A 26,438-nucleotide genomic window follows, 5' to 3' on the forward strand; every position below is an offset into this window, starting at 1 on the left:
ATTATTTGTTTTATTGTTGCATAAATGTGATGGGATTAATATTGCATTTACTTTAGTACTTTCAATTAAATTTTTGGTAACATTAATTATATGTATGTGTACTAAAATTACAATAATAAATCTTTTATTTTTTTGTCCGTCTTACAACAATTGCAATATGAATAATAAATGCACAGTATAAAGACAATGTCTCTTTTTGTGTTGTTGGTGTGCTGTCTCACTGATGTATATCGACATGTTTTATTTTTTAAAAGATTTATTCTTATTTTATTTTAATGTACAATGCCACATATTTGATGTTAATTTTTTGAGTTTTTTAAAAGATTTATGTGCTGACCAAATATAGGCTTTTTTTTGCTAATGCAGCAGTAAAGCAATCACAGATCAATCAATCAATCAAGATGTATCAATCAATCAATCAAGATGTAGCTTAATGTTGCATGTTTCCTTATTGCTGTGAAATTTAGGGGTTAAAGTAGAACTATGAAAATTATAACAAATGTTTATTTAAAGTATGTAACACAGTATTTGATAATACTTACTTAGAATATTTAGATTAAATTAAAAAGAAACTATTTCTTTAATCATGTTAATTGCTTTGTAGAAAATGTATACAGGTATATCAAATAAGAAATGTTGAAAAGGAAATTATTTGGTAACAATGTTTCACTTTTAAATATTGACAAGGCCCACCACTGAGCTAATTTATATAGTCCTACTCAGATATGTTACAAAATTAGTAGCTGTCATTAATAACACAAGTAAATCTTACTTTCTGTATATATCAAGCCATAGGGCTTCAATGAGATCGACCCAACTGTGTCAACTGACCTTATCCAGAATTTGATTAATTTCTGTAGATTTTTGTATCTAATTGGCTGTTTTATAAAGTTGGTTCAAAGTGATTCTTTTGTTGCCTTAGCATCATCAGTAGCATTTATTAAAGAAATTTTAATATTCTTCAATTTGTATAGAATTTCATCAAAATTAAGTATAAGTAAAGAAAGAAGCATCTTATTTTAAGTTTATCTAATTTTCCTTCAGTTTTTCTATGGTACTAAAACTTGAACTCTGAGTTAAGCTTAGAAAAATATTACTGAAGATTCTTTAAGTAACCACTTAAATAAATAAATTTCTTTTTTATGATGCAAGCTAGTAAACAAATAGAAATTAGGGTAAAAATAGAACTTAATTAGTTACACAATAGGTTATTTTTGATGTTATGCACTATTTCGGTACTTGTTTTGCATTAGTTGCAATGTTAGTGGTAAGATTATATTGTATGGAAGCACTATGAGAGATTCTGAGAAAATCCAGATACTATACAAATTTGCCTGGAATGTTACAGTAGATACTTGAAAGACTTAAATTCTATATAAAAAAAAAAAAAGGCATTTGTTAAGTAGTTTCTGATATTGCAATTACCAATTTGATCAACATGCATTGGTTTCATCAAGAACCTGTAAAAAATAAATGGCCTTTGAAACTGTTTGCATATTTCAGAAAGCAAGACAGTTGGTGATTCTTAATAAGAATATTTTTAGGCCTTGTGAACTGATTAAAGTTTAGAATATGAGTATCAAACTCAGACTCAGAATTCAACCAATCAAAATACTGGATTTGATGTATTCAGTTTTGTTTGTTTTTTGTTTGTTTTATTCCTCTTCGGTTTCCACAACCAACTTTAAATTTCAATTAGAAATTTTTTTTTTGCTCTGACATTCTGCTCCTTAGAATCTGTCCATTTGTTTGCCATTGTCTTCATTTACATATGAATAAAACATATAAAAAAAATCTGTTGTATAATGATGTGCAAGGTATATCTTTTATATATTTGTGTGTGTAATTCCAATGAAAAGAAAGTACAAATTGCCATCTCAATGTTCAATATTTGTTAGAGTTTTGTGCTTTATTATAAATAAATATTTATTTTGTCTGTCTTGCAGATTATGTCAACCAGCTTCACGTAGACCTGTTGCATTTTCTCCTAGTGCTGAAATGGGATTAACCGACATTGAAATGGCACATGGATTGGAATACGATGATGCTTATTTTGAAGAACGACCATATGAAATTGAATATGAGGTATAATTAATTAAAACTGATTAGATTCCATGGCAAGTTATTCAAATAACAGAAGTAATTGAATTCATTCAACATATTTAGCTCTTACAACTCAAAAGTTATAACAATACATTGATATTTTATAGTGCGTCTTTCTATGCTGTGATGTACTATTGGTTCAGATAAGGGTGAAGGTTTGGTACCATTAAAACGTTAAAACTCGCTTTTTGGTGCCCTTTATAGCTTGTTGTTTTTGGTGTGAGCCAAGGCTCCGTATTGAAGACCGTACATTGACCTACAATGGTTTACTTTTATAAATTGTGACTTGGATGGAGAGTTGTCTCATTGGCAGGCATACCTCATCTTCTTATATCTGTGTTTACTTAAATTCCAACAAGCCTCATTTTAGGAAAATTTTCTCCAAAATTACAACAATTTATTTTTAACCTAACATGTTCTGTTTGGAAAGTAAAGTATTCAACAAATGCATAGTGATATAAGAAAAAATTATGAAGAATAAAAATTATCAAGTCCTAATAAAATAAAACCCTTCGGGTTATTGCAAACTTTTTTCAAAAAGAATAACTCATATACCTTGTCAATTGAAGTAATTCTCGTATTTGTATGCTTTAACAATGATCAAATATTGAGGAAAATATGTTAAAAAAAAACTTTATAATTTGCAAATTACTGAACAGAAATCCCCAAAGTACAGGCGATCAATTAATTTGCATCACATATTTAAAATTTTATCTTTTTTACTATTAACAAACAGATGCTGTTTAAGTTGAAACCACTTTGGGACATTAGCACAGAAAATATGTAATTTGATACCAACAGATTTCCTTTGAAAATTGATACCATGAATAAATTTCATATAAAGTTAGATGTTAGACATTAATAAATTACAATATTATTTTTAGTTGGGTGATTGTTTTCGAATCATAATGTGTGATGAGATAAAATAGGTATATTGACTTATAAAATGTAATAAGCAAGGTGAAATTATAAACTGGATCTAAATATTTGATAACTTGTGAAAAATATGAAAGTTTTGCTTTTATTGTGATATTGTAATTAAACTTGAGTAATACTAGTGGAAATAACTTGCAAAAATAATAACCTTTGTCAATATTTGGCAGTAAGGATTGAATTTTAGTGACATAAGATTGCTGTGTCATGTTATAACAAGAAATCACAGCCAACCATACAGGAGGCTTGTCAATTATTGAAGACTGCATGAAAGATTTTAACAAAGAATAAGTTCAGAAAAAATGGTGATTCCAAGGACAGAAGCTGGTTGCATTTAGGTCTTAACTGGAATTAAAGATGGCTGTCTTAGCCATAGTGGAAAAAAGTTCAAGATTTGTTTACATGTCTTAAAAATCATGTAAACGTTGATTTTCTAAAAATATATTACATTGAATCAATAAATATATGAATTGTTAAATATGGTCCAAAATTTTGGTTGAAAATCTCAAATTACTGCCAAACATTATAAAACAGATATGTGCTGGCTGAAAACAGTACCGACACTTTTTCTTCCATAGTCTAGTTAATTGCAAGTGTCAGTAAACGGCTGCTTTGATAACCATTTATATTTTTAGTGCAGAAACTTTGTAGGCATTCATTAGGACATTATCTGCCAGCTGGGCAATATAGTCTCCTTGGAGCATGTTGTTTAAACGAAATAAATATTATTTTAATTAATAATCTCAAAATAGTTCATTAACTCTACCATTTACTCATTCTTTCCTTGGCAAGACAGATTCATCATCCTGATAACAAACCATATGGACCAGAAAGGGGCTTCATTTATCAAAATTAAATAGTCAGATTGATAGGAAAATGTAAAAATTATCCTGCAAAAATGTATTTAACATTGCTTCTTTTAAGTAGGATGCATACATTTTTCATGGAAGCATTGTGAAATTTCCCCCTCACAAATTGTATCTTTCGTTTATGAGAGTATTATATGTTCCAAAAAATATTATGTGACAGCATACTTGCATTTGATGAGGAGCACATACTGGCCAAATGTTAATCTCTTCTGACTAGTTACTATTGGGATAAAGTTGGTTTGGGTCTTCAAATAATCAAAGCTTCTTTAAAAACAATTGAAGATCCACTTTCAGCTAAGAAAAACAAGAATTTTTTGCTGTCTTCCCTTATTGGAGCATTTTAAAATATTTGTTATGATTCTGAATTGAGAATGACATAATATTTGGATACATTTTTATGGTACTTTTTTTCTGTCTTGTTAATGCCTGTATTGACAGTTTAGTGCTTTTGAATAAGAAGGAGCTTGCTTTGACATCCTCTATTATTGTTTTCATTTAAAAGGGTTCATAATCAGTAAATCACATGGCTATCATGTAATGCTGCAGCAATGATCTCTTTATTAACCTCTAACTCTATTTTCTTTTGATAAAAAGAACAGTCTATATTGCTTTAAAATAAGTATTTATGAATAAAAATTTATTCTTGGACAAGAAATGATGCAATTCTAATGTTTCAAATAAATATCCAACAGTAGTCACTTAGATAATAAATGACTTCATATTTTGGTCTACCGCATGTCAATGCCTGCGGTCGGTGATGGTCATATAGCATGAAATGACCATTTGGATATAATTAATATTTCAGACATAATAGAAACAAAATCCCTTGCTTACTTCAGAATGAGAAAAAGATTGACTTCATTACAACAATGGGAGTTCAGAAGAGAAATTAATTCTCTTTTATGTGTGAAAATTCTGGAAATTAAATTCATTAATGGTGAGAGAAAAAAAGAGTTGTACAGTTCAAGGTTCATATTTATAGTATTTTTCATATGAAGTGGAAGCTGTTCTGTTCTAAAATGTTGGTATTCAATTTAATCCTAAAAGAAAATATTGGACAAATGAAAAATTGCAGAAATAAAATGAATTTCAATGGAAAATCAACAAAATGCTCTATTTTCTGTTTGATCTGGCTAGATGTATTCCTGTTGATTGAATTTGGCAGACGTCATAATTAAAAAGAATGGTGTAATTAATTTTAATTATGTAATGTGACAAAGTCTGATATCAATTTCTTCCAATATGAAATTAACATTAGTATTGACCATTTGGTATGGAGTTCCTGTTCACTTTTGAGTAGATAATTATGACATCACAGGGTTATCTACAAAATCTATGATCAATTCAGATTGTTTTATGGTTAGATCATGTTTTAGTGACAAATAATTTGATTTTTAGATGGCAAACAAAATGAGAATAGGCAATAATATATGTTTCGTAAGAACAATACATATCAATTACATGAAAGTTATACTGAATAATTCTTATTTTTTTCTATTCAATCAAGTCAGAAAAATTTATATCATTGGTGGTTTATTTATTTAACTTTCTTGGAATCAAAGCTATCAGATTTCAGTAAACGAAATCAGCCATGCTGCAGAAGTGTATTTTTTGTATTCCATTCTTTTTCTTGTGATGATTAAGTTTTCAAACATTTGCTGAGATTGATGGGAAACTTTTGATCTTCCAGACCAATTTTTCAATGAAAAGTATTGCAGACTTTATTAGTAACATTGATTTTGAATTACTTTATGATATTGACTTCAGTTATCATGCGAAGACCATTCTTCTTTTAAACTGTTGAATAATGTTACAATTTTAGCATCAAAAGTTGCATTTATTGAATGTTTTGAAATAGAAGGGTATTTTTACGGCTTTAACTGTATTGAATCGCTAAAGAAGAATGTTTCTATCTTTTAAATTTTTCAACTCTGGCAATGAACTCCCATTAGGAACATAATTAAACACCACTATCAGAGGGTGACCTTATCAGACAGTTTTTTAGCTACATTGTCCTCTGCTTGAGACATGGGATATCTTGTACAATATTTCATTTGTAGATAGAGTTTGGAGGATCATGTCAAATGCATGATTTAAAAGCATTTGGGTGCTACCATTTTGGGTATAATGTGCACTTGTTCTAGTGGTGAAGTACATTTTGTTTTTGTCATTGTGAAAAAACCCACCTGATATGTTTGGGAGAATCTTCTGATGCAACTTCAGTATCATAATACCTGTAATGTTAATGGTTGCCTGGTTTAAGAAGGCCACATTTGATACAAGTTTTTGCAGTATGCAGATGGATATAAATAACTGTATATGTTTTTTTAGCCTTTACACTGCAAACTTTGTGGTCAGATATTGCCAGTGTTAATGATTTTTGCAGAAGTTGGTAAACTTTATGGTCAATTTGTTTATAATCAGTAATTTTTCATTCCTTTGTACCCTCTCACTAACTATCTATAGTGGATGTTCTCTTATCACCTTATGCCAAGTTGATGTATTTTACATGGAAGATTTACTCATCAAATCACAAAAATTTACAGAAACTTGTGATTAATTTGAAACAGCCAGCATTCAATAATTGATGTGATTATTTTGACCCAAAAAGATACTGATTGTTAATGGAAAAAAGAAAGAACGAAACATGGTAATTGAGTACTTTTCAAACCTAGGGGATTCATGGTTCTATTTCAGCTTTTGGCTATTTATGCCCATTGTGCTTTTTCTCCCAACATAAAAGTATAAGATCTACAGTTAAATTGTGGAAATATATCTAAAAAGTTGGGAGACACTTTATTGGAACCCAAAATCACTGACTTTGTTCGTTGACTTTTAGACTGGCCATAAGTATATCTGTATAACATATAATCATGTGTAAGATATATAAAAGGATTCTAAAATTCTTGCACCTGTAATTTTATTTCAAACATTCAAAATGCCTTTCTGTATATATACTATTAACATAAAAGTATATTGTGCATTGCATGTCAAATTTAACAGGAATTATGCAATCACTTTCTTATAAATATTTTACAATTTTATGCCTGAATTGATTTGGTTTTTATTTTTTTTTCTACATGTATAGATAATATCTCATAACTTTTTTGTCCTGCACTTGTCTATTATAAATGACTGAAAGGTTTAAGATGCAATGAACAAGATGACACTAGATCTTTTTACCAGTAAAACAAATTGAATTCATGCTACAATTTGACAAAATGGATTAACTTCATTTGATTTTTGTTTGTGATAGTAAGGTTTTGTGTTGTAGAATTAATTTGAGAAAAAAGCTATGGATTTTATCTGCACTGTCTCAGGTAGTGTGATGAATATACAAGTACATGCATACATACACATCATTGGTGGATAATTGTCTTATTGGTTATATTTGTATTGTAAAACGATTGTTTACAGAAACTGTGAAAATGCAACCGAGAAATGAATTAATTTCAAATATTTATAGCATATTTACATTTATTTAGAAGAAAATGTAGATTGTTTATTTAAATTATTCTTAAATGAAAACTGATTGTAAAGAATCCCCATCTCCACAGCAGGAAAGATTCAGGAACATAATAAAGTTTAGATATCTGTATAGATAATATATGATTTATAATGATGTAACTGCTGAGGACTCAGACATTGTACCTATGTAGTATTCCTTTGATGTTTGCCATTGAAAACAGTACACAATATAAATAGTCTTTTTATGTTGGTCTTTAATGACCTGAATAGCAGTACATCATAGTGGGGCTTGTATGAAACTATTATCCAGTTAAATCAGAACTTCAAAAACTTTAAAAGTTCAATTTTTATTGACAGTTATCATAAATGAAGATGTAAAACCCTGGTAATGAGTTTGATACTGATTATAATTCCTATTTACTCCACATAAACTGAGGATTTACGTTCTCAAATTGCTCAGTGCTTAATGGTAAGAGTATATGCCATAAGAACATTAAAAAAAGAATTTCAGTTTAATGTTTTCGTGAAATCGCAATTTAAGATACATTTTCACTAAGGAGACAAAGAATGTGTTCAATTGAGTTTCTGGCAACTAAGAATAGCCGTTGTCCATTTGATTGTTAACATCTACAATAAAATGATTGAATGAAAATAATCCCTTCTGATTGATATTTTATTTTCATTTAAGAGCATAAAAGCAATCTCCTGAACTCGTTTGAAGATTTTTTTTTTCTGTTTTGAGTTCACCTGACTCAGTGGATGGGGCCTTCTGAACTTGCATCACCAAAGGCCAAAGCAGGTCTAGAAACAGCTAGTCTGTCTGTCCACCCCCTTGTCTGTCTGTCTATCTGTTGGTCTATCCAAATTTCCTTAGGTAGAAGATCTCTACCAATAAAAACAAACCATCACCATAACCAATAGTGCTGAAAGTGGCATAAAAACACTAAAAACCAATTAGAGCCCATAAATACCTTTTGGTTAAGCTTTAAAGGGATGCAAAATTATTTCTAGAGCTTTCTCTAGAAAATTCATAACAAGAAAATTTGTCAAAGCTTAGTGTGTGTAAAAATTGCAAAGATCTTGAATACTCTTCCTATACATGTATAATGTATGGACTCAGTGTATGGACAAATTAATACAAGTCTGTTGAGTGATAGTTATTATGCACTATGCACTGACTGTACTGTATGAAATACATTGATCACTCTTATACAAAGATTTTTTTAGAAGATTATAAATTTTCAAGGTTTCTTTAATATGTTTGGTTTTATCTAGATTTAAACAAACAGTGGCTGTTAAATTGAAAAACAGCTATTTCAAATTGATGAAAGAAATATATTCCTATAACCTACCAGAAGATTAACTGTAGGAGAAGTTAAGTGCAAATCTTTTTCCTCCTTTTGTATAGTAAATTAAATAGTTTTAAGAAAGAGATTTTATAGACATCATATATAATTATTTGTTTGGTAAATAATGTTGTTGATTAAAAGTTTGTTATAGTGCAGCAGGTGGGAGGAATTTCCAAAGCTAAAGTTTACATGGCTAAATTAGTAATAAGGAGGGGGTATCATAAAATTATTAATTCTTATCAAGTGCCGATGACATAATCAGGAAAGGTGATGATTAAATAACTGCAACAATTTAAAAAGAAAGAATAAGCTTAATAATTTCATTGCAATATTTGCTCTCGTATAATTTCTCATACATTTATTAAAGGGAGATCACCAAGAATGGCTTTTGTGTTTTTTGGCTAATCGTAAGTTGCTCTGATAGGCAAACATTAAGACTTTGTATTAGTAAACACATTAAGACCTATGGGTACAGACTTTCATGTACTGATGTTGTTTCATGGATGAATACCCCATATATTTCTTTTCTCTGGCATCTAATTTTTCAAAAGTTCAGAAATTAAAATGAATTATCTTATTTGATTAAAGCTCTAATTTCTTACTGCTCTTTTTTTTATGAAGACAATTCATTGGTCAAAAGAACTTGATTTGAACTTTCTTTCCACTGATCTTTATTCCTTTTGTGTTATAAGAGAATTTAATAAGATGAATTATCAGTCTAATTTATAACATATCCTCTTACTTGTGTTGCTTCAATTATAATTGTCCATTTAAACAGTTAATATAAAAAGTGAAATCGATATCATCACACACATCTACCTCAATAAAGCAAATAAGACAGGTGTTAATTTCAAACTTAGTAAACAAAGAAATTGACAATTGTGCAATTGAAATTGACAACATTTGTTTGAAGACTGTCTACATTCATGGTAAAATGTGAGATAGTTAACAAACATGAAGAGATTTATTGAGTAGGAAAACAAAAGAAAAAATATTAGCTCTTAATTTACTGTACTCAAACAGTTGTGACTACTACAAGTTTTTTTGACTGTTTTTAAGGTAATGATGGCACAAGCCTTTCTTGAAAATCCATATTTTATGTCTTATGAAAATTTACCAACTACGCTTTCTATGACTGAAGCCACTGCCTAATTTGACCATTTTTATTTTGATTAAGAAACTTTTGCTATGTTTTAAATTTTTTTGGACAAAGAGAAGAATTGATATATTTCATTAATAATAAAGAACATGGAATTTTTTTAGCATGTAGTTAAATGCTGCAGTCCCTGATTGTTCATTAAAGCACCCAATAATTTCAGAAGTCAAGTTATTCTTCACCCAATAATTTCAGAAGCCAGGTTATTCTTTTCCTACCTATTTTCTATTTATAGATTATTAAAAATTATTTGAATAACCATCCAAAGAAAGCAATGGTAAAATATGATATTTGATGGGTGAATAACCAATTGTTTTATGTTTTCAGGAAGTTGTTCTTCATCGGTCATCAAACAGTGAGAAACTGGGACTGACACTATGTTATGGTTCTTTAGAAGATGAAGTTACAGATATATTTATAAGTGAGGTAAATATACTTATGAGAGAGATCTTCACATGTCAATGTATTGACATAGAGATATATCCAACACAAGTATTGGTTTATATTTGCTTTTATTTGAATAATGTTCATTCAAAGGCAACTGACATATGAAATATGATGATAGGGGTTTGGAAAATTATCTAAGTTAAGGACCATCTTAACATGTTATCCTATGGCCCATGTCATTGGTCAAGTGTTTCAATCTATTGGGAAGAAAAACAGATGTTAGGTCAAGTGGATTTTATAGAAATCAATTGAGAGATTAATTGAACAGTCTGGTGGCGGAAGTTATGATTAGACTGGTTGGGACCTTACTGATGTCATACAGGATCAATCTCCTGTCAACCAGTCACTTCCATTGTTCTATTGTTTTATGGCAATAGCTTATCAATACTGAATACTAATTCAGGCTACTGCAATCTATGACTGGGAAAGGACCTGGTTGATGGTTGTGAAAAGTTGGTATATTCTCTTGGAGGTCACATAATTAAAAAAAATATATATACATGTATTATTGTTTCTTGATTTTGTGTTAAACAGGAATAGGGTGTATTACTGCACTCACAAAAAGTAGGCATACTCCCCTATATTTAAAATATTTACTAAAATCTCCTAAATGTTTAACGCATGGAAAACACAACCTCTTATCCAGTAGCAATATTAATCATACAATTCCACAAGGTACATATATATTTTTGTTCAGATATCAAAATTCTTTTGAGTCAACTCAGAAATGTCTTTGTTTTACAAATTTTATAAACAGTTCTTACAAAAATTTCTGATTTCTTATTTAATTTCAATGAGCAGCATTTACAGTCTAAGTTTTCTTTTTAATTCTGTCCTGCTGCCTTTTTACTTAGGAACTCCCTGGACTTGTCTTCAAGATGCCAACATTTTTAATGGTTTAGTACTTTTCAGATAATGAATGTCCTAGTTATCATCAAAGGGATAAAGTTATTTTAAAAAATGTGGTTTATGAAAAAAGTGTACATTTTAAATATTTCTTGGCCAAGATGCCTGTGATACAACCATTTCCACTGTGGGGGTTAAATGTATTTGTTAAGATCACATTGGTTTTATCACAGATAAAGAGGTTTTTAGTTTCCTCATCTCTCTGTTTAATTTCTTATTTTGACATTAAAAAAAATAATAAATACTTCAATATTTCATAGAACCACATTATAAAGTTGAGAATGTGTGTAAGTCAGTTTTATAAAATTGATTATTCAGAAAAAATAATCAAGAAATTTAGTCCTTAAAGAAAATGACTTGTTATGTTTATCTTTGATTTTACTGTCCTTATTCACTGACGAACCACATACGCACAATTTTAAGATGTTTTTAAAGGCAAAACATATACAAATGTATAGGCGAGTGAAATTTGTAACATCCTCTCTTTAGAGCAAGAACATTATTGAAGGATGATAGATCGATTTTAAATTTTTTTCATTTTCTTGCATATTTAAAGAAGAAAAAAATACATAAAAATAAGTGAATTTGGACATTAACTTCCTCTACATAGATTATCATTAAGTCTGCAACTGTCATCTGTTTATCATTTGTCATGTCTCTTACTGGAAACATATGTCTAAAAGTCCTGCTAAGCATGTCTGAAACAAATTAAAACATCATTGAAATCCATAGGTATGACTTTATAATCAGAGCTGCCACAAGTCGATCAGACATGTCAAAATAATGTCAAATGGTCCTGACAGAAAATATTTCTGACAAATACAGTGGCATTTGAGCCACTATAAGTGTTGTCAGCACTTAGATTCCTACTTTAACTCTCTTTAACTAGTCACTTTAAGTAGGAGGATCTTAAAATGGACACCGCTGACATGTGATGTATAAATCATCTGGATCATAAATTACACAGGCCATAGACCACACAAAGGGACAGCAGCTTGGTCATTTAATTAAATCATGTTTTACTGAAAGATATATCCAACACATTATTTGATAGATTTGCAAGTAATTTAGACTTCATGTAAATGATATCAACAAGTCAAGAAATAAAATTGAGAATGGAAATGTTCATATAGTTAACAAAGTATTTCTGTTCAAAATAACAGCATATAAAGATAAATCTGGAAATTTGGTCAAAACATTTAAAAATTAATATTGTCTATATCATACCCTTTTACAGGCTACCATACTGGCTGAAACATTTGAATCTGTGTTTCTGATCGTATTAAAAACTATCATGCACTGCTGATTTTTGTCTGCTGTTCTGATTGCCATTGCAAGTGCAATACAATAGATTTGGCAATCATGTGTAGCAGATCTTGATTGGATCTGCACTACTGATAGCTGGTTTTAGGGTGTGTTAATAGTGTCAGGAATCTACCTTCCTTTCTCTTATTAGTATGCAAATTAATTTGATAATATCTGTGAATGTAATACAAGCAATAAAAAGCAGTCATCAATAAATTTATGCAATAAACAGAAATAAATTGAGTCAGATAACTCAATCAAACATGCACAGTCAACCTTTCCAAATTTGATAAAAAAATGATATTTATGTTAAGATATCAATATGCCTAACAAATTGCATTTTAAACTTTTAGAGACTTTTAAATTCCTAATGTCTTTAATAAAAAAAAAAAAAAAAAAAATCATCTTCCTTAGCCAACCATCGACTGTGCTATTTGCCTCTATACTAAGGTATATACCTCATATCTACATGTACATACCAATGAAACATGATAACCAGTATACTTGAGTGATTTTTAAAAATTGCACACCTTTAGCAACGCAATGTTAAAAATATAGCTTTACATAAATTACATAAAAAGATATATAAGGAAATATAAGAAATCCACATCTTCACTCTGCAAGAAATTTCTGTTGATTTATATGTGATAAACGCAAATATGTCCATTTAAGAGTCAACACACATAAAACAGATATGAAAAGTACATAAAGAATTGCTCAGCCATATAATTTTGTTTCTCATACAATTGTTCATGGTCAGAAGATGGATAAATATATATACTACTGCTGGATTGATTGAAAGATTTATGATACCTCCATGCCTATTGGAAAAAAGTAGACATTCATGACTTTGGAAAACATCAAACACCACATATAAGTGAAGACAAAATGATAAAATATCTTTACTGTGGTAGAATACCATTATTCATATAATGATTAGAGGAAACAGTATTTTGAACATATTTTCATCTTACTGCCTATGATATGTTTCATCCCCTCCATATTAAGTAATTGAGTATTCCATGAATTAGAGACTTGTTGTCCCTGAATCTGTTAATCACATATTGTCATCCAAATCTCCATCCATTACATCACTCAAACTTTGATGTAAACATTGATTTTTGCCTACAATTACATGCTGATTAACCAATTATCAAGATACTCTCAAGCCCTGTTGACCCCTGGGAATGTTAAAGATAGTAAGTTCCTGAATCACAGAAGCATTCCCTGGAGATCTTTGGGGTATTCCTAATTGTGTATTTCTGTTATCTGTTAATTGTTTGATTTTAGGTCAATTATTATAATCTGTCTCCAATTTCTACGTTTGTCAATATTTTGAAAATTAAGATAATTGAAGAATTGCACATCAAAGAAGGAGTAAGTGTAATGGAGATTTATTACATACATTGATTTGTTTAGAAGTGAGTAACAATTGTTTAAGGTTTCTTAGCCAGATGGCTACTGATAAGTCTCTAAGCTAGTAATATCCTAATCTGAATGATTAAATATCCCAAATGATGGAACATAATCTTAGTGATGGAATAATCCTTAAAAAAATTAGATAGAATATCTTTAATTTATAATGGATGAATTATGTTTTCAAATTTTGTCATTTGGATCCTGTTTTCAGTCTGAATCTACCAGAAAATCACCAAAGTATGCAAAATCTGGAGTTGACAATGGAATGCAAATTGATAGTTGTCATCATTTATGTAGCTAATATTTCTTTTATTGAAAAGGCGGTTTTGCAATCAAACAGTTAAAACTCTTAAAAATGATGGTGTTCATTCACCTCTTCTTGTTCTGGAGGCCACTGTCCATCTCATGATGGAATTAATTGACATACAAAAACTTCTCTGATAAGTTATCTTTTAACATGAGAAAAGTATTTCAAGAAAATGTTAATGAACAGAGAAACAGAAGTTTTAAAGGTGATTGACATCATCAAATCAGGAAATCATGACTTGTTTTTATGATGTAGTGATTTTTCTTCTCTTTTCTTATCTTATGATCTTCCAAATAAATATATTGGATGTTATATTCAGTATTAGTTGGACATACATATGCTCAGTTGAATTATCAGGATTGAACACTTTGGGCAAACCCACCTTATGAAATGTTTGTTAGATTTTAAATTTTAACAGTTGTTAGAATTACAAATAGGGGGTAAGGTAATAACAGTAAGGCCATAAGACACTGCTAGTCAAAATGACATTCATGATATTCATATTTTATTTGTTAAATACAAATATTAGTGTAATGTCAAGCAAAACGTTTAACTGCATTGAAGGGTTTCTCAGATTAAAAAACCGTGAAAATTTTGAATTGCAAATAAGGTACAGGCGTCGTTCATAGACATCCTTAGAAAATAATTCTAATTTCTTTGAAACTTACATATATGACCAATACAATGGATCAAATTCCAACACAGAATTTTTTTCTTGCATGGATAAGTGCCAAAACAATTCCACATAAAAAGGGACAAACAAGTTAAAACACGCTACATAGGAAACAAATGATGGAGCAACTTGAACACAGCAAAAAACCTTGGGTTGCTGTCTTTTTGACATTTATCCCATATATCTTCATATATAATGTTGATTTTGACTGATATTCCCATGGTAAAGAGAGAAAAAAGAAATCTGATTATTTTTTTATCATGCACTCTGTCAGTCTTATTTTAAATGAATGCAGAAATAATTTGTAGAAATTTATCAAACAGGTGGATCCTGTCGCATTTAAATGAATGAAATTACATTATAAATCTTGATCAGAACTTAAAAAATCTGTTAAACCACCCAAAACACTGATAAATTGAGCAAAAAATTACTGATATTAACAGCTGAAATTGAAATATTTGAAACCTAGATCATTCTCAGACATTGTAATGATCCTGATTGACCTTCTGCTGTAAATTCACATTTAACTTCCATTTTTCAATGGACCTGTCATGGCTTGCTTCCATTTCCTCTTCATTTTTTTTAATTTAAAGATCATTTTTCAACTTTTTTCAAGCAACCCCAAAGCTACACCCTGACCTTATCTTTTCCATGGGGCCTCTGATAATGAATATTATCAGGTCATTATAGAATTGTGTTTTGTAATATCTCCACTCAGATAAAATTGGAACTCAGCATGATTGATAAGTTATTTATTTACTTGTAAGCAGTAGTTAATTATCTCTTAATCAGATAATGACATGTACCTTTCACACTGTGAAACAGATAAGGTCATTATGCTAATGTTTTATCCTCACTCTGGTCATCTCTCATGCTGACCACTTTCAAAGGATGTTATCAGCTGACCTTATAAACAGCTGTTGACCATTGATATTTTTACCATCAGTAAACTAGCCACTGGTCAGTTGTAAACTGAGAGTGGAAGTGTGTATTCTGTTAAGGAATGTATCTCTACTATATAGATGTAAGTTTCATTTTCATTTATTTTTATGTGCATTTGCAGTAACAATTTAACTGCACAGATGCACATTTCAACAATGTCTCTTCATTGATGCTTGAGGCCAAAATAATTGAAAATCTAAATCTTAATCAAAATTTGAAGAGCTGATAAAAGTAAAAAGGATAAAAAGTATCAAAACTTAAAAGTCCATTTGACTTCAAAACTGATAACCAATGTTAAAACTGGAATGGCACAATGATGACAGTTATTTTTGACAACAATACAAACTATGAGTCCTGGGATCATGCTGTTACTAAGATTAACATGCTGAGTTTTATTTATTGTAATGACAAATATATAGCTTTATTATCATTCTCATCTGTCATATAATAGCTATACTCTTACATGTTATTACATGCTATTAATGATACAAATCCTCTTCATGGTGCACTCCAAGACTTCACCATCTGCTATTTTTTAAACTCCTTCCATTTGGCATGATTGATATCATATTTGTACTTTTCTAGATAGCAGATTCTTTTTGGAAAATAAATAATCACAAAAAAAAAGACAAAAGTAATTGTAATCCTACCTTCATATTCTAATGTTGTTTATGTTAGAACTGAATCATGCAAGAGGTAGGTGTAAAGAGAACAATATTGAAGTCTAAAGAATAAATGAAGAAAGAGAAGGGTAGAATATCCAAACTCGAGCCTTTGAATAATAGACCCTTGAATACTTTCACTGATTCAATCCTGTTTTTTTTTTTTTTAATTTTTATACCTCATCAGAAGTATCTAAATCAACCATTCTAAGAACTACATCTCTCAATTACTCCAATTTCCTTCGACAAATCCATAAGAAAGGTTTTATGCCAGTGGCGGATCCAGAACTTTTCCTAAGGGGGGGCCCGCTGACTGACCTAAAGGGGGGGGGGGGGGGCGCTCCAGTCATGCTTCAATGATTCCCTATATAATCAACCAAATTTTTTCCACGAAAGGGGGGGCCCGGGCCCCCCAGAGCCCCCCCCCCCTGGATCCGCCTATGTATGCAGTTGTTGGACATAATTGGAAATAAGCTACAAAGATGTAAATTGTTAGATAAACAAATTGATGAAGGGAAAAGATGAAAAATGTAAGATAAACAAAGTGATGTTTGCTTGGTCTAAGGTAGCCATCTCAACATCAAAGAAAAGAAAAAAAGGAAAGGAAAGGCTATCTTTTATTTGATTATCTTTAAGACAAAAGCCATTTTAATCCACTTGATAAAAAATATTCATTGAAGATGAACTCTGCCAGTAACTGATAAAAATCTCTACAGCTTTATCAGCCTCACAATTATTGTTTTGAAAGTAAAATAAAAGATACATTGGTGATTATCTCCCATTGTCTGTTGAACAATTGCTTGGTCTTTAGACATTTTCACCGCTTGTTAGGTTGCAAGAGCGCAATTATTTATAATGTGTTTTCCATAAGGTACCAGTGTTGTTCCATATTTTTATTTCTTAAAGGGTACACAAACTTGAAAAAAAAATAGATAGCAGTTTCTCATTATTGCATAACAGACAAAATAAATATATTCAAAGGAATCAATAGCAGATATTTGACAGTCTGTTGAATGTATTGGTAACTTTTCTCTACTGCTTTACACATTGTTTAGACTATGAGTGAGTTACTGGTCTATGTATTGTTGAAGACTCTATATTAATCTCTATATGTCATTTAGTTTTTAATGTGGTTGGGGTGCTTATCATTGACATTTATACAATATATCTTTTTATTCTTATTTATCTCTTTCTATTTACAGGTTGAGTCATGTAGTGTAGCTGCTCAAGATGGTAGAATTCGAGAAGGGGATCAAATTCTTCAGGTATAGATCAAATCACTTTAAAATTCCTTAATGTTCTTTTTTATATATATTTCTTTATAGGGATAAATATTTTAAGTCATACCTGCTGTGTTACCTCAAAACCTAGGAAAAAATATGTTATCTCATGTCATCCCTCATGAACGTCATTTATCCTGGAACTCGTAGACCTGTCAGTAAAAACCTAACAAACTTCTTCTACAGGAAATATAACTATCCACCTCATATCTTGTCTAATTTTTGTCTCATTTGTCACCAAAATAAGAAATAGTGAACTTCTGTTGTCAATAATGGTTGTGTTACCCATATCATTAAAGTATATTAGTTCACACAGCACATGTTCTTAGAATTTTTACTAATGTACGATGGAGACCCAAATAGGAAAGCTAAATGCATTACAGGTTTGTTCACTATAAAATTAACGTTTATTTTGAAATCCTTGAAAAGTTTTTCTGTAGCAGTTGAACTATAAGATGTATAATTTTTTTTTCAGTTTCAATATGTTGTATGTTAAATTATTCAGCATCAATGTTGTCAATGACTAGTTCAAATGATTGCGCACGGAATTCTGCCAATAAATTATTTTGCTCTTTGTTAGAGGTTTCTGTCACTTTGAGATGAAGAACAGCAGTTGAAATAGAACTGTTCCTCCCTACGTGCACATAAAAATACATCAAACCCCTTCTTTTCTGTTTTAGTGAAAATGGATTTCATTTTTTACTTATAATTATTCAATTAAATGTTTTTAACTAAATTTGTGTCTTGATCGAATTTAATGTCAAAGTTAACACTGTTAGAGATAAAAGCATTAGGATGCGTAATGACATGTAATGACATGATTTACACTGCATTCTATCAATAAAAGGTATGGATTGAAAGCTTTAGTGAATAACTGCAATTGTGTTAGTTCCTGATAATTGTTATACAAGTGCTGCTGTTATCAATTAAATTGTCTGGTGTCTAGAAACCTGTTTGACAATCAGTTCTGGATTAATATTTAAAGTCCATTTATTGCTTGTTATTATTTCTAAAACAATGCACTTCCTGATAGGAATGAAATCTGGTTATTACCATATTGACATATTAATGTTCTCAACATGTATTTATGCAAAAATAATGAAATCTGCTTGAAATTGGAGTAACTTGAAAAGAGAATAGACATTAACAGAATATGTTGGTAAATGTTCACCCATCTTGATGGACTTCCTGTACAACATTAATGTTCGCTACTCCATTCAGTTTAACAAGTTCAATTACATAATCACATCAATGGACTCATTTCTAAATTCAATTTACCATCGATTCTTTAAATTTTTCTACAGTCTTGAAAACAGTCGTTATAGGTTTTTCGTTTACTTCTAAAGATTTCAATTTTTTTTTTAAGAGAATTATTTTTATCAGCATATTCTTTCATGACTATAACATGCTATTTAATAATCTGTTCATGTTTAATTTTAGCACTTATGCCTTTAATTGCAGATAAATGGCATTGATGTACACAGTCGGGACCAAGCTATTAAATTATTTTCTGAGAGAACATCAGACATCACACTATTGTTAGCCAGGCCTGCAGTGCAGGTAAATGTCTTGATACTAAATATTTATGCATACAAGAACTTATCAGTCATTTTCAAAGAATAGAACAGTTTTAATTTACAAGGTGTACTAGACTAGCTCTTTCCCTGCTTATACTCAGGTACCAGTATGACTTTGTTACATACACATCAACAATAGATTTGTACATGTTTATCTCTCTTGCAAATACCCAAGAAAGTTCAGAACAAGAAACTCTCTTTTTCTTTAAACCAAAAATATAAGTAGAAGTATACAGAAATGACTTGAATCATAATGATGATAATGGAAAGAGACCAAACCAAATAGAGAATCAATTAAAATTGTAATAAAACAACCACTGAAAACCATAGCTCTGTGTTGTTACCTTCATGATGCTTCTGAGGCTTGCATACATAATCTAAAATGAAAAATGATAGGTTTGCTGCATTTAAAGATTACTTTTGGATTCACTGTTCTGTACAATTTTACTTCAAAAACAATTCATATTTTCACTTAATTCATCATAAAAGAATTTTTGAGGTGCTTATATAAAGATAACACTATGTCAATGTACCATTTTCCACAGGATGAGTTCTAGATTTTAAGCCAAAACAAAGGCATGTCAATCAAAAGATAATCAGGATTCCCAAATTAATGGCTGTAATTATCACAAAAGTAGGGAATCAAAGCTGTATCTAATTGTTTACATTTCTCTACCAGTACCTTGTTAATTACTATTGTTTACTAACTGACTTACTGGACAGATCAACACTATCAGGTTTCACATTGTTTTTGTTGTCTGACAAGTTTTAGTTTCTGTTCAGTTAAAATGATGAATTGTTTATTTTGATCACAAAGATGAAAACACTTCACAAAAGATGAAAGGAGAAAACCTCCTAGTCTAGTCATTCAAGATGAGAAGAGAGTAAAGCACTGATAGATGTTACAGAGGAAAACTTAGTCCACAACCAAAATTTTTAGTTAAGACCTCATACCTCTCATGAAATCTAAACTTCTGATAGTTCTTCACGACTTACTTTTTGGCTTACAGGCCAGCAAATAACTTTTTGTAATTTCTTTTTATCTACAAAGCTTGTAATTCTTATGAAAACTTCTTACTCGCCTTTTTTCATTTTTAGTGATTGATTGTTGTTTGCTCAATGTCCATCGGATACAAATATTCAGGACTATATTTTAACTGATGAGACTTTATTTACGGTAATAGATGCCACAATCCAGACCATTTTTGGTTTTCAAGTAAACATCATTTCATGTGTTTAAATAATGATGAAGGTTTATCCAGAAAAATGCATTTATTTCTCCAAAATGTTATTTTCTTCCATAAGTCTTGAGTGCCCTGTTTTGAGTGTGTTGTCATGACAAGATCTTAGAATCAGAATTGTTCTGGAATTTGTAAAAAAATATATGCTTTTTTTATCAGGATGTTTAAAATTGGTTTTGATGACTTAATCACAAACATCAAACAACTTTAAAAAAAGTCTGACCTAAGTTATTATGTAAAGAGCACAAAGGGTAGGTTATCATCCATGTTGATAGAGTAATCAATGGGGATGATGTTTGAAATTCAGACCACCATGAAAAGGTCAGCTTACTTCAAAGAGAAAGTAATAGCCAATTAAACAACTGATAGAGAACTTTTGAAAAGTCTGAAGAGTGACAAGACATATGAGTTTTACGACTATATTTTTTTTCACTTAGCAACATGGAAAAAATATTGCGCTTAATTTATTTGCTCCTTCACTGATTACAATGTAAAGTTTTTATTTCTGCTTCAACTAAATTTAAAAATGAACAATACATGAAAATTTAAAAAAAAAAATATTTACTGTGTGTTTTTGGTAATTTCAATTATTTTGAAATAAAAATTCTAGATACTCAGGAACTGCTCCAAGGGAAATAATAAGATCTATTTTGCAGTTGATATTAATTTCACTTAGGCCCACCCTGACCCCCTCCCAAACAAAAAAAAGGAAGAATTCTAAAACAAACCTATCAAGCCATTTTTTACTATGGCAAAGATTATTAAGACATTAGTGGATACAAGTTCTTTGAGGAAATGATACCAGCACATTTTTTTCAAGAATAATGGTTGATGATTGGCACTTCCACATCATTCACATAAATGGTATCATCAATCATGGCAAAAACATTTTTTCTAAAGAAAAATATAACCCCCAAAAAATCAATAAAATATGGTTTATAATTTGATAATTGGCTAACTGCTTCCAAATTTTCAGGTATATAATTTATGATCCCCATTTGGAAATTATTGTTAGGAGGGACCCAACCCAGGCCATCATATGTGGCTGTCATTTTTAATTTAATTACCCGCTATTTGCTGGGTCTAACAGTAGACTTTAAAGTTAGAATTTTGAATTATGTTTTTTTTTCAACAGAAAAGCAGCATATATGATAAAAGTAACTTCTAGTTTTCTAGGTGACAAAATAATGTGTTTTGTTTGGGTCAATTATCTTCCTATCCACTGTTACCTTGAGAGAAAGTATATTAGAAATAGGCTCAAATGTGTCTGCCTGAACATAAAGCAGGGTGATTATTAATTTCTTGCATGGATGCATCAATAAGCTGGAAGACCATACTGAGATGAATTTCAAGAATGTGACAGTTTTGTCTAATGAATTATTCTTGATTAAGATTATGTAGTGTATTTTATAAGATGATTTAACTTGTTAAATATCAGAAAGATTTGAAAAATATATTTTTACAAAAAAAAAAATCCTTACAACTACCACCATGTCAAGTAATTCAGTATAAATATTTTGAAAGAGAGGCTATTATAAACATTCATCTTTCATGAAACAAGAATTTATTATACTAGCTAATCTAATAGTCCTTTGTTCCTATAGTTTATAGTTAGTTTATGCAACAACGATGCATTATTGTAAGTGCATGCAGAATCTGCAGAAATCAGATCATATCCTCATAAAATTCCATAACATTGGCAGCCACTATTGTTATGATGTCTGCAACATGCAGGGGAAAAGAAGAAAACAATAGTATTATAGAATACAAAAACATGTGTTGTGCTCAGGAAAATTATATCATACATTTTTTTTTAAAGATTACAATTTGTTTTACCGATTTTATTCCCATGTTTCTCCTTTACCAGCGAACATTGATTTAATTCAAGGGGAAGCAACTCTGTATACTGACTACTTTAATTAATGAAAGAATTTTCGGATAATGGTTGATGTTAGAAATGAAAGGTAACAGACAGATACCTGTTTTGTTTGCCCTCTGAATAAACTTTTCTGGTAGATTCAATGTATTTCTTATCATACTGATCAATTCTAAAAACATTACTAGAATGAGCACTGGTACATGTTCTTAACCAAATTTACGATAAAGATGTCTGCTTTTAGATAAGTTGGTGCATCTTTATATCATGAAATATGTTAAAGAATCATTTCTTCTTTGAAGTTGTTTGAAGGCATTTTTAATTAAAGGTAAAAGAATTATTTGACATGCTGAGATGATAGAAATTCAGCTAATAGCCAGTCTAGTTGCAAATCAGTAACAGCTATCATTGCAGGGTTCTCATTAAGAATTTTTTTTGACAACCATGGACTTACCATTTTCAAGGACTGTCTAAAAAGCTCTCTATAAAAACAAAAGCAATGCTTTAATTCTGTACTGAAGTCTTTTCATCAAAAAACAAAATGGAGAAAAAAAAATCAGCTTTAGGTTTTGAATTTTTTTATGAGATGGTGATGTATAAAAAGATACACTTTTGATGATTATGATGAGTCTAGTGAAAACCCTGTCCTGTTTTGGTATCTATAGGAGCATCAGCATAAAAAATACAGTGATTGATATTTGATAATTTTTTTTCTACTCTCAGATGGACGATGGCTTCATAGAAGACCAGAATGTTTTAGAACAGTTGCGAATGGATTTTCTAGAAAAGCATCACCATGACAATATGCAAATCATGGCCTCAATGTTGGCCAGGGTATGTTTTTTGTTGTGTTTTTACTGTACTGTTGTAATTTTTTGTGTTTTAAACCCAATATATCAAACAAATGGAGATATAGTATACTTTTCTTTATTTTAAATAAATTTCATTTTATACTGAGGTTGAAGGTTTCAGTTGCAGATCAAGAAATTTTATGTGGGGCCCACTGACTGCCTAAGAGGGGGCCTGTTCCAGTCATGCTTCAGTGACTCCCTATATAATCAACCAAATTTTTCCCACAAAAAGGGGGGACCTCCATCAATCATGCTCTACAAGCTCTACAAGCTCTACAAGGAATTTTGAGTGAAAAAAATACAAGTCTTGATCCCATCGGCAATTCAGTGTTGATAAGAGTTTTTGTCAGTGGACTCAAGGTTTCCGACCTGGAATATAAAACTCTTTAATATACAAAATGTGGTAGCTGTGTTGTAAGAAATTTAAAGTCTGGAAATAGTCAAATAACCAGGTGTGATGTAAAATTCTACTTGACGTTCAACTTGCATTTTTATTGAGTGAAGTGTATTTTCTAAAACTTCATGATATTTAATTCTGAAGTAAAAAGTTATTTTGTGAAATTTTGTTTACCAAGATAGCCCCTTTTCTTTGATCTTTTATCCATCTTACTACACACATGTGAAAACCCAATAAAACTACTGATTCTTTATCAGAAAATGTCAATCCACTAGAAAGCTTGATTGAAGTGATTATTTAAATATAGTTTATTAGAGTTATTTTAAATTGTTTGTTTGTACAAAAGAACCATTTATTGCTCAAAAGTGCAGTTTATGTGTTAAAATAAAAGGTGTAGCTTTGCTTTTTTAGACTTTGACAGTACCCTCTTTCATAGTTATTTGAAAATTCATTGGAAATATAATGTTCTGTTCATCTTTTTTCTACTTTTTTCCAATTTAAAGCAAGATATTTTTTTCAATTTAAACGAGCACTGTATTTATTTATAAAATTATCCTCAAGACATTCTAAACATCAAGTCTAAAAAAAAGTCTAATCAAAATGAACTATAGGTTGACCAAGACTCCTGGCTAATTTTAAGAATACACCTGGTTAGTAAAAGATACATTTATTGTTTTGTTATCAGGTATCATTTTCTTCTGAATAATCAGTACACAAGCTCAGAGATCTTGAAAAAAATAATCATTAGATATCAAAAAACATAGAAATAACTGGTTTACAGTTTATTTTTCTGTGAAAAGTCACCCAGTGAGTTCAGTAATTTATTTATATAGGGATAAACATGTATTTTAGAATTTAAAACTACTCAATTGCAGGTTATGAAAATAAAGAAAAGACTATTATATCAGCTGATATTTTAGTGGATACGATTATATTTACATTTATCATATATCAGTTATTTGCTTAATTTGATGTTAATAAATGAAGATTGTGAAAAAAATAAAAATGAAAGTGAAAAGGAACTGTGTTGAACATCTTGTACACTAATTGGGTTGCCATAAACACAACCTATAACCTATTATATGTGGTAATATTATAATGTAGGTGGTCTTCATTTTAACAGCTATTAAATTTTTGTTCCTTATACCAGTATTCTTTGAGTACTTTTTCCCATATCCTCCCTTCAAACTCTCAAAGCGGCATTTAAACATAAAAAACAAGCAATAAATTAATCGAAGAAATAGACAACTATTGTTTGGGCAAATCCCTAGGTAGATATTAAAGTGAAACAAGGACATATTGCCAAATGTTAGGTTTTTTTTCTATATTTTGTAAAATCAATGAAAAAATTGTGTGTAACAGCCTTTCACATCTTAGTTTGTAACAAAAACCACCAGTTATCTCTTTTTATAGAATTATGACTTGGCTGCTGTTAATATGCACAGAACTGACAAAGACTACCACCATCATTACAGCTATCTTTTGTGTTTGGCCTTTGATACAATGCATTTTATAGTTGTGTTTGATGTTCATTGATTTAGATCTGATTGTAAATTCATACAAACAGATTTTTTTCATCTTGCAGGCATTTGAAAATAGTTAATTAATAAGGTTAACCTTGCATGTTTCAAACACCTCCCAGTCAAGACCTTTACATTTGAAAATTACAAAGTATATTGTCACCTTTGGAGTCCTGGAGGCGAATCGTTGATGGAAAATGATTAAGTCCTTTTAGAAAATGATCATTTGATTGTCGACTGGCCTTTGATACAGAATGATGTGATTGTTGGGTTATTAAATAGGATTTTAATCTTTTAATCCCAGGATTTGATTTCTTGGCATAGATGAGAGGAAATGCTATTTTTTTCAAGCTTTTCAAAATATCTAATTACACAGGTAATTGCATGACTTTGATTACCTTTTGCTCTCTGATCACTTCAAAGACAAATAGATTTTTCATATGATTTTATCTTTGATATTTCAATATTTATATATGTATATATATTTTGTAAACTAATATGTATTCTTATATTCATTTGGAATGAATCAAACAGACTAATTTACATCAAATGTTTATAATAAAACATGTATTTAGAATATATTGGAAACTGGTGGGATAATTTTCCCAACTTTATTTTTTACATAAAGGTACATTACTGCAAAGATTTTAAACAGTACTTTCCATGCAAGATGTATTTTGAATTAAGATTAAAATAATTTACACTAAAATTATGCATACAAATTGTAATTCAGTAGGTTCAATGTAAAACCACATCTGAAGCATCCTATGGATTTTGATCTTAGATTTGCACCATATTATTTAAACACCCACTTTTAATAAAGTGTCAGTGAAGGTTATTTAGTACATGTACCTTCTACCAAATTTTTTTTTTAAGAATAGCAGAAGCACTGAAATAGAAAAGCAAGGATATGTGATGTAATGAAAATAGTGTAACTCAATATTTTGGCGATAGATATTTGTATGGGAGATCTATATGTTTTTATTTGTATATTCCAGGGACATTTACTTGATGAAGAAGGTGGAACTACAGACACAGCCACAACAGAAAATTCCCTTCATAAACATGAAAAAGACAGTGGTGTTGGACGAACTGATGAAAGTACCAAAAATGATGAAAGCTCGGAATTGGTAATACATTTTTGAAATTTTATATCA

General features: G+C 30.1%; 1 protein-coding gene across 8 annotated transcripts in view; it reads left to right on the top strand.

The window, feature by feature from the left end:
- LOC143079024 (E3 ubiquitin-protein ligase PDZRN3-like) overlaps nucleotides 1-26,438 on the top strand; it is a 135,231-nt gene that overhangs the window by 100,089 nt on the left and 8,704 nt on the right. For 7 of the 8 annotated variants that reach the window (XM_076254131.1, XM_076254158.1, XM_076254176.1 and 4 more), the window contains 6 exons: nucleotides 1,947-2,085; nucleotides 10,206-10,304; nucleotides 17,742-17,804; nucleotides 19,281-19,379; nucleotides 23,237-23,347; nucleotides 26,280-26,411. In XM_076254131.1, coding sequence (XP_076110246.1) covers nucleotides 1,947-2,085; nucleotides 10,206-10,304; nucleotides 17,742-17,804; nucleotides 19,281-19,379; nucleotides 23,237-23,347; nucleotides 26,280-26,411 — 643 coding nt within the window. The remainder of the gene's footprint in view (nucleotides 1-1,946; nucleotides 2,086-10,205; nucleotides 10,305-17,741; nucleotides 17,805-19,280; nucleotides 19,380-23,236; nucleotides 23,348-26,279; nucleotides 26,412-26,438) is intronic. The other variant, XM_076254140.1, reaches the window with a different exon arrangement.

Source organism: Mytilus galloprovincialis, chromosome 1 (genome assembly GCF_965363235.1).
Source record: "Mytilus galloprovincialis chromosome 1, xbMytGall1.hap1.1, whole genome shotgun sequence".
In the NCBI taxonomy this organism is placed as follows: Eukaryota; Metazoa; Mollusca; class Bivalvia; order Mytilida; family Mytilidae; genus Mytilus; species Mytilus galloprovincialis.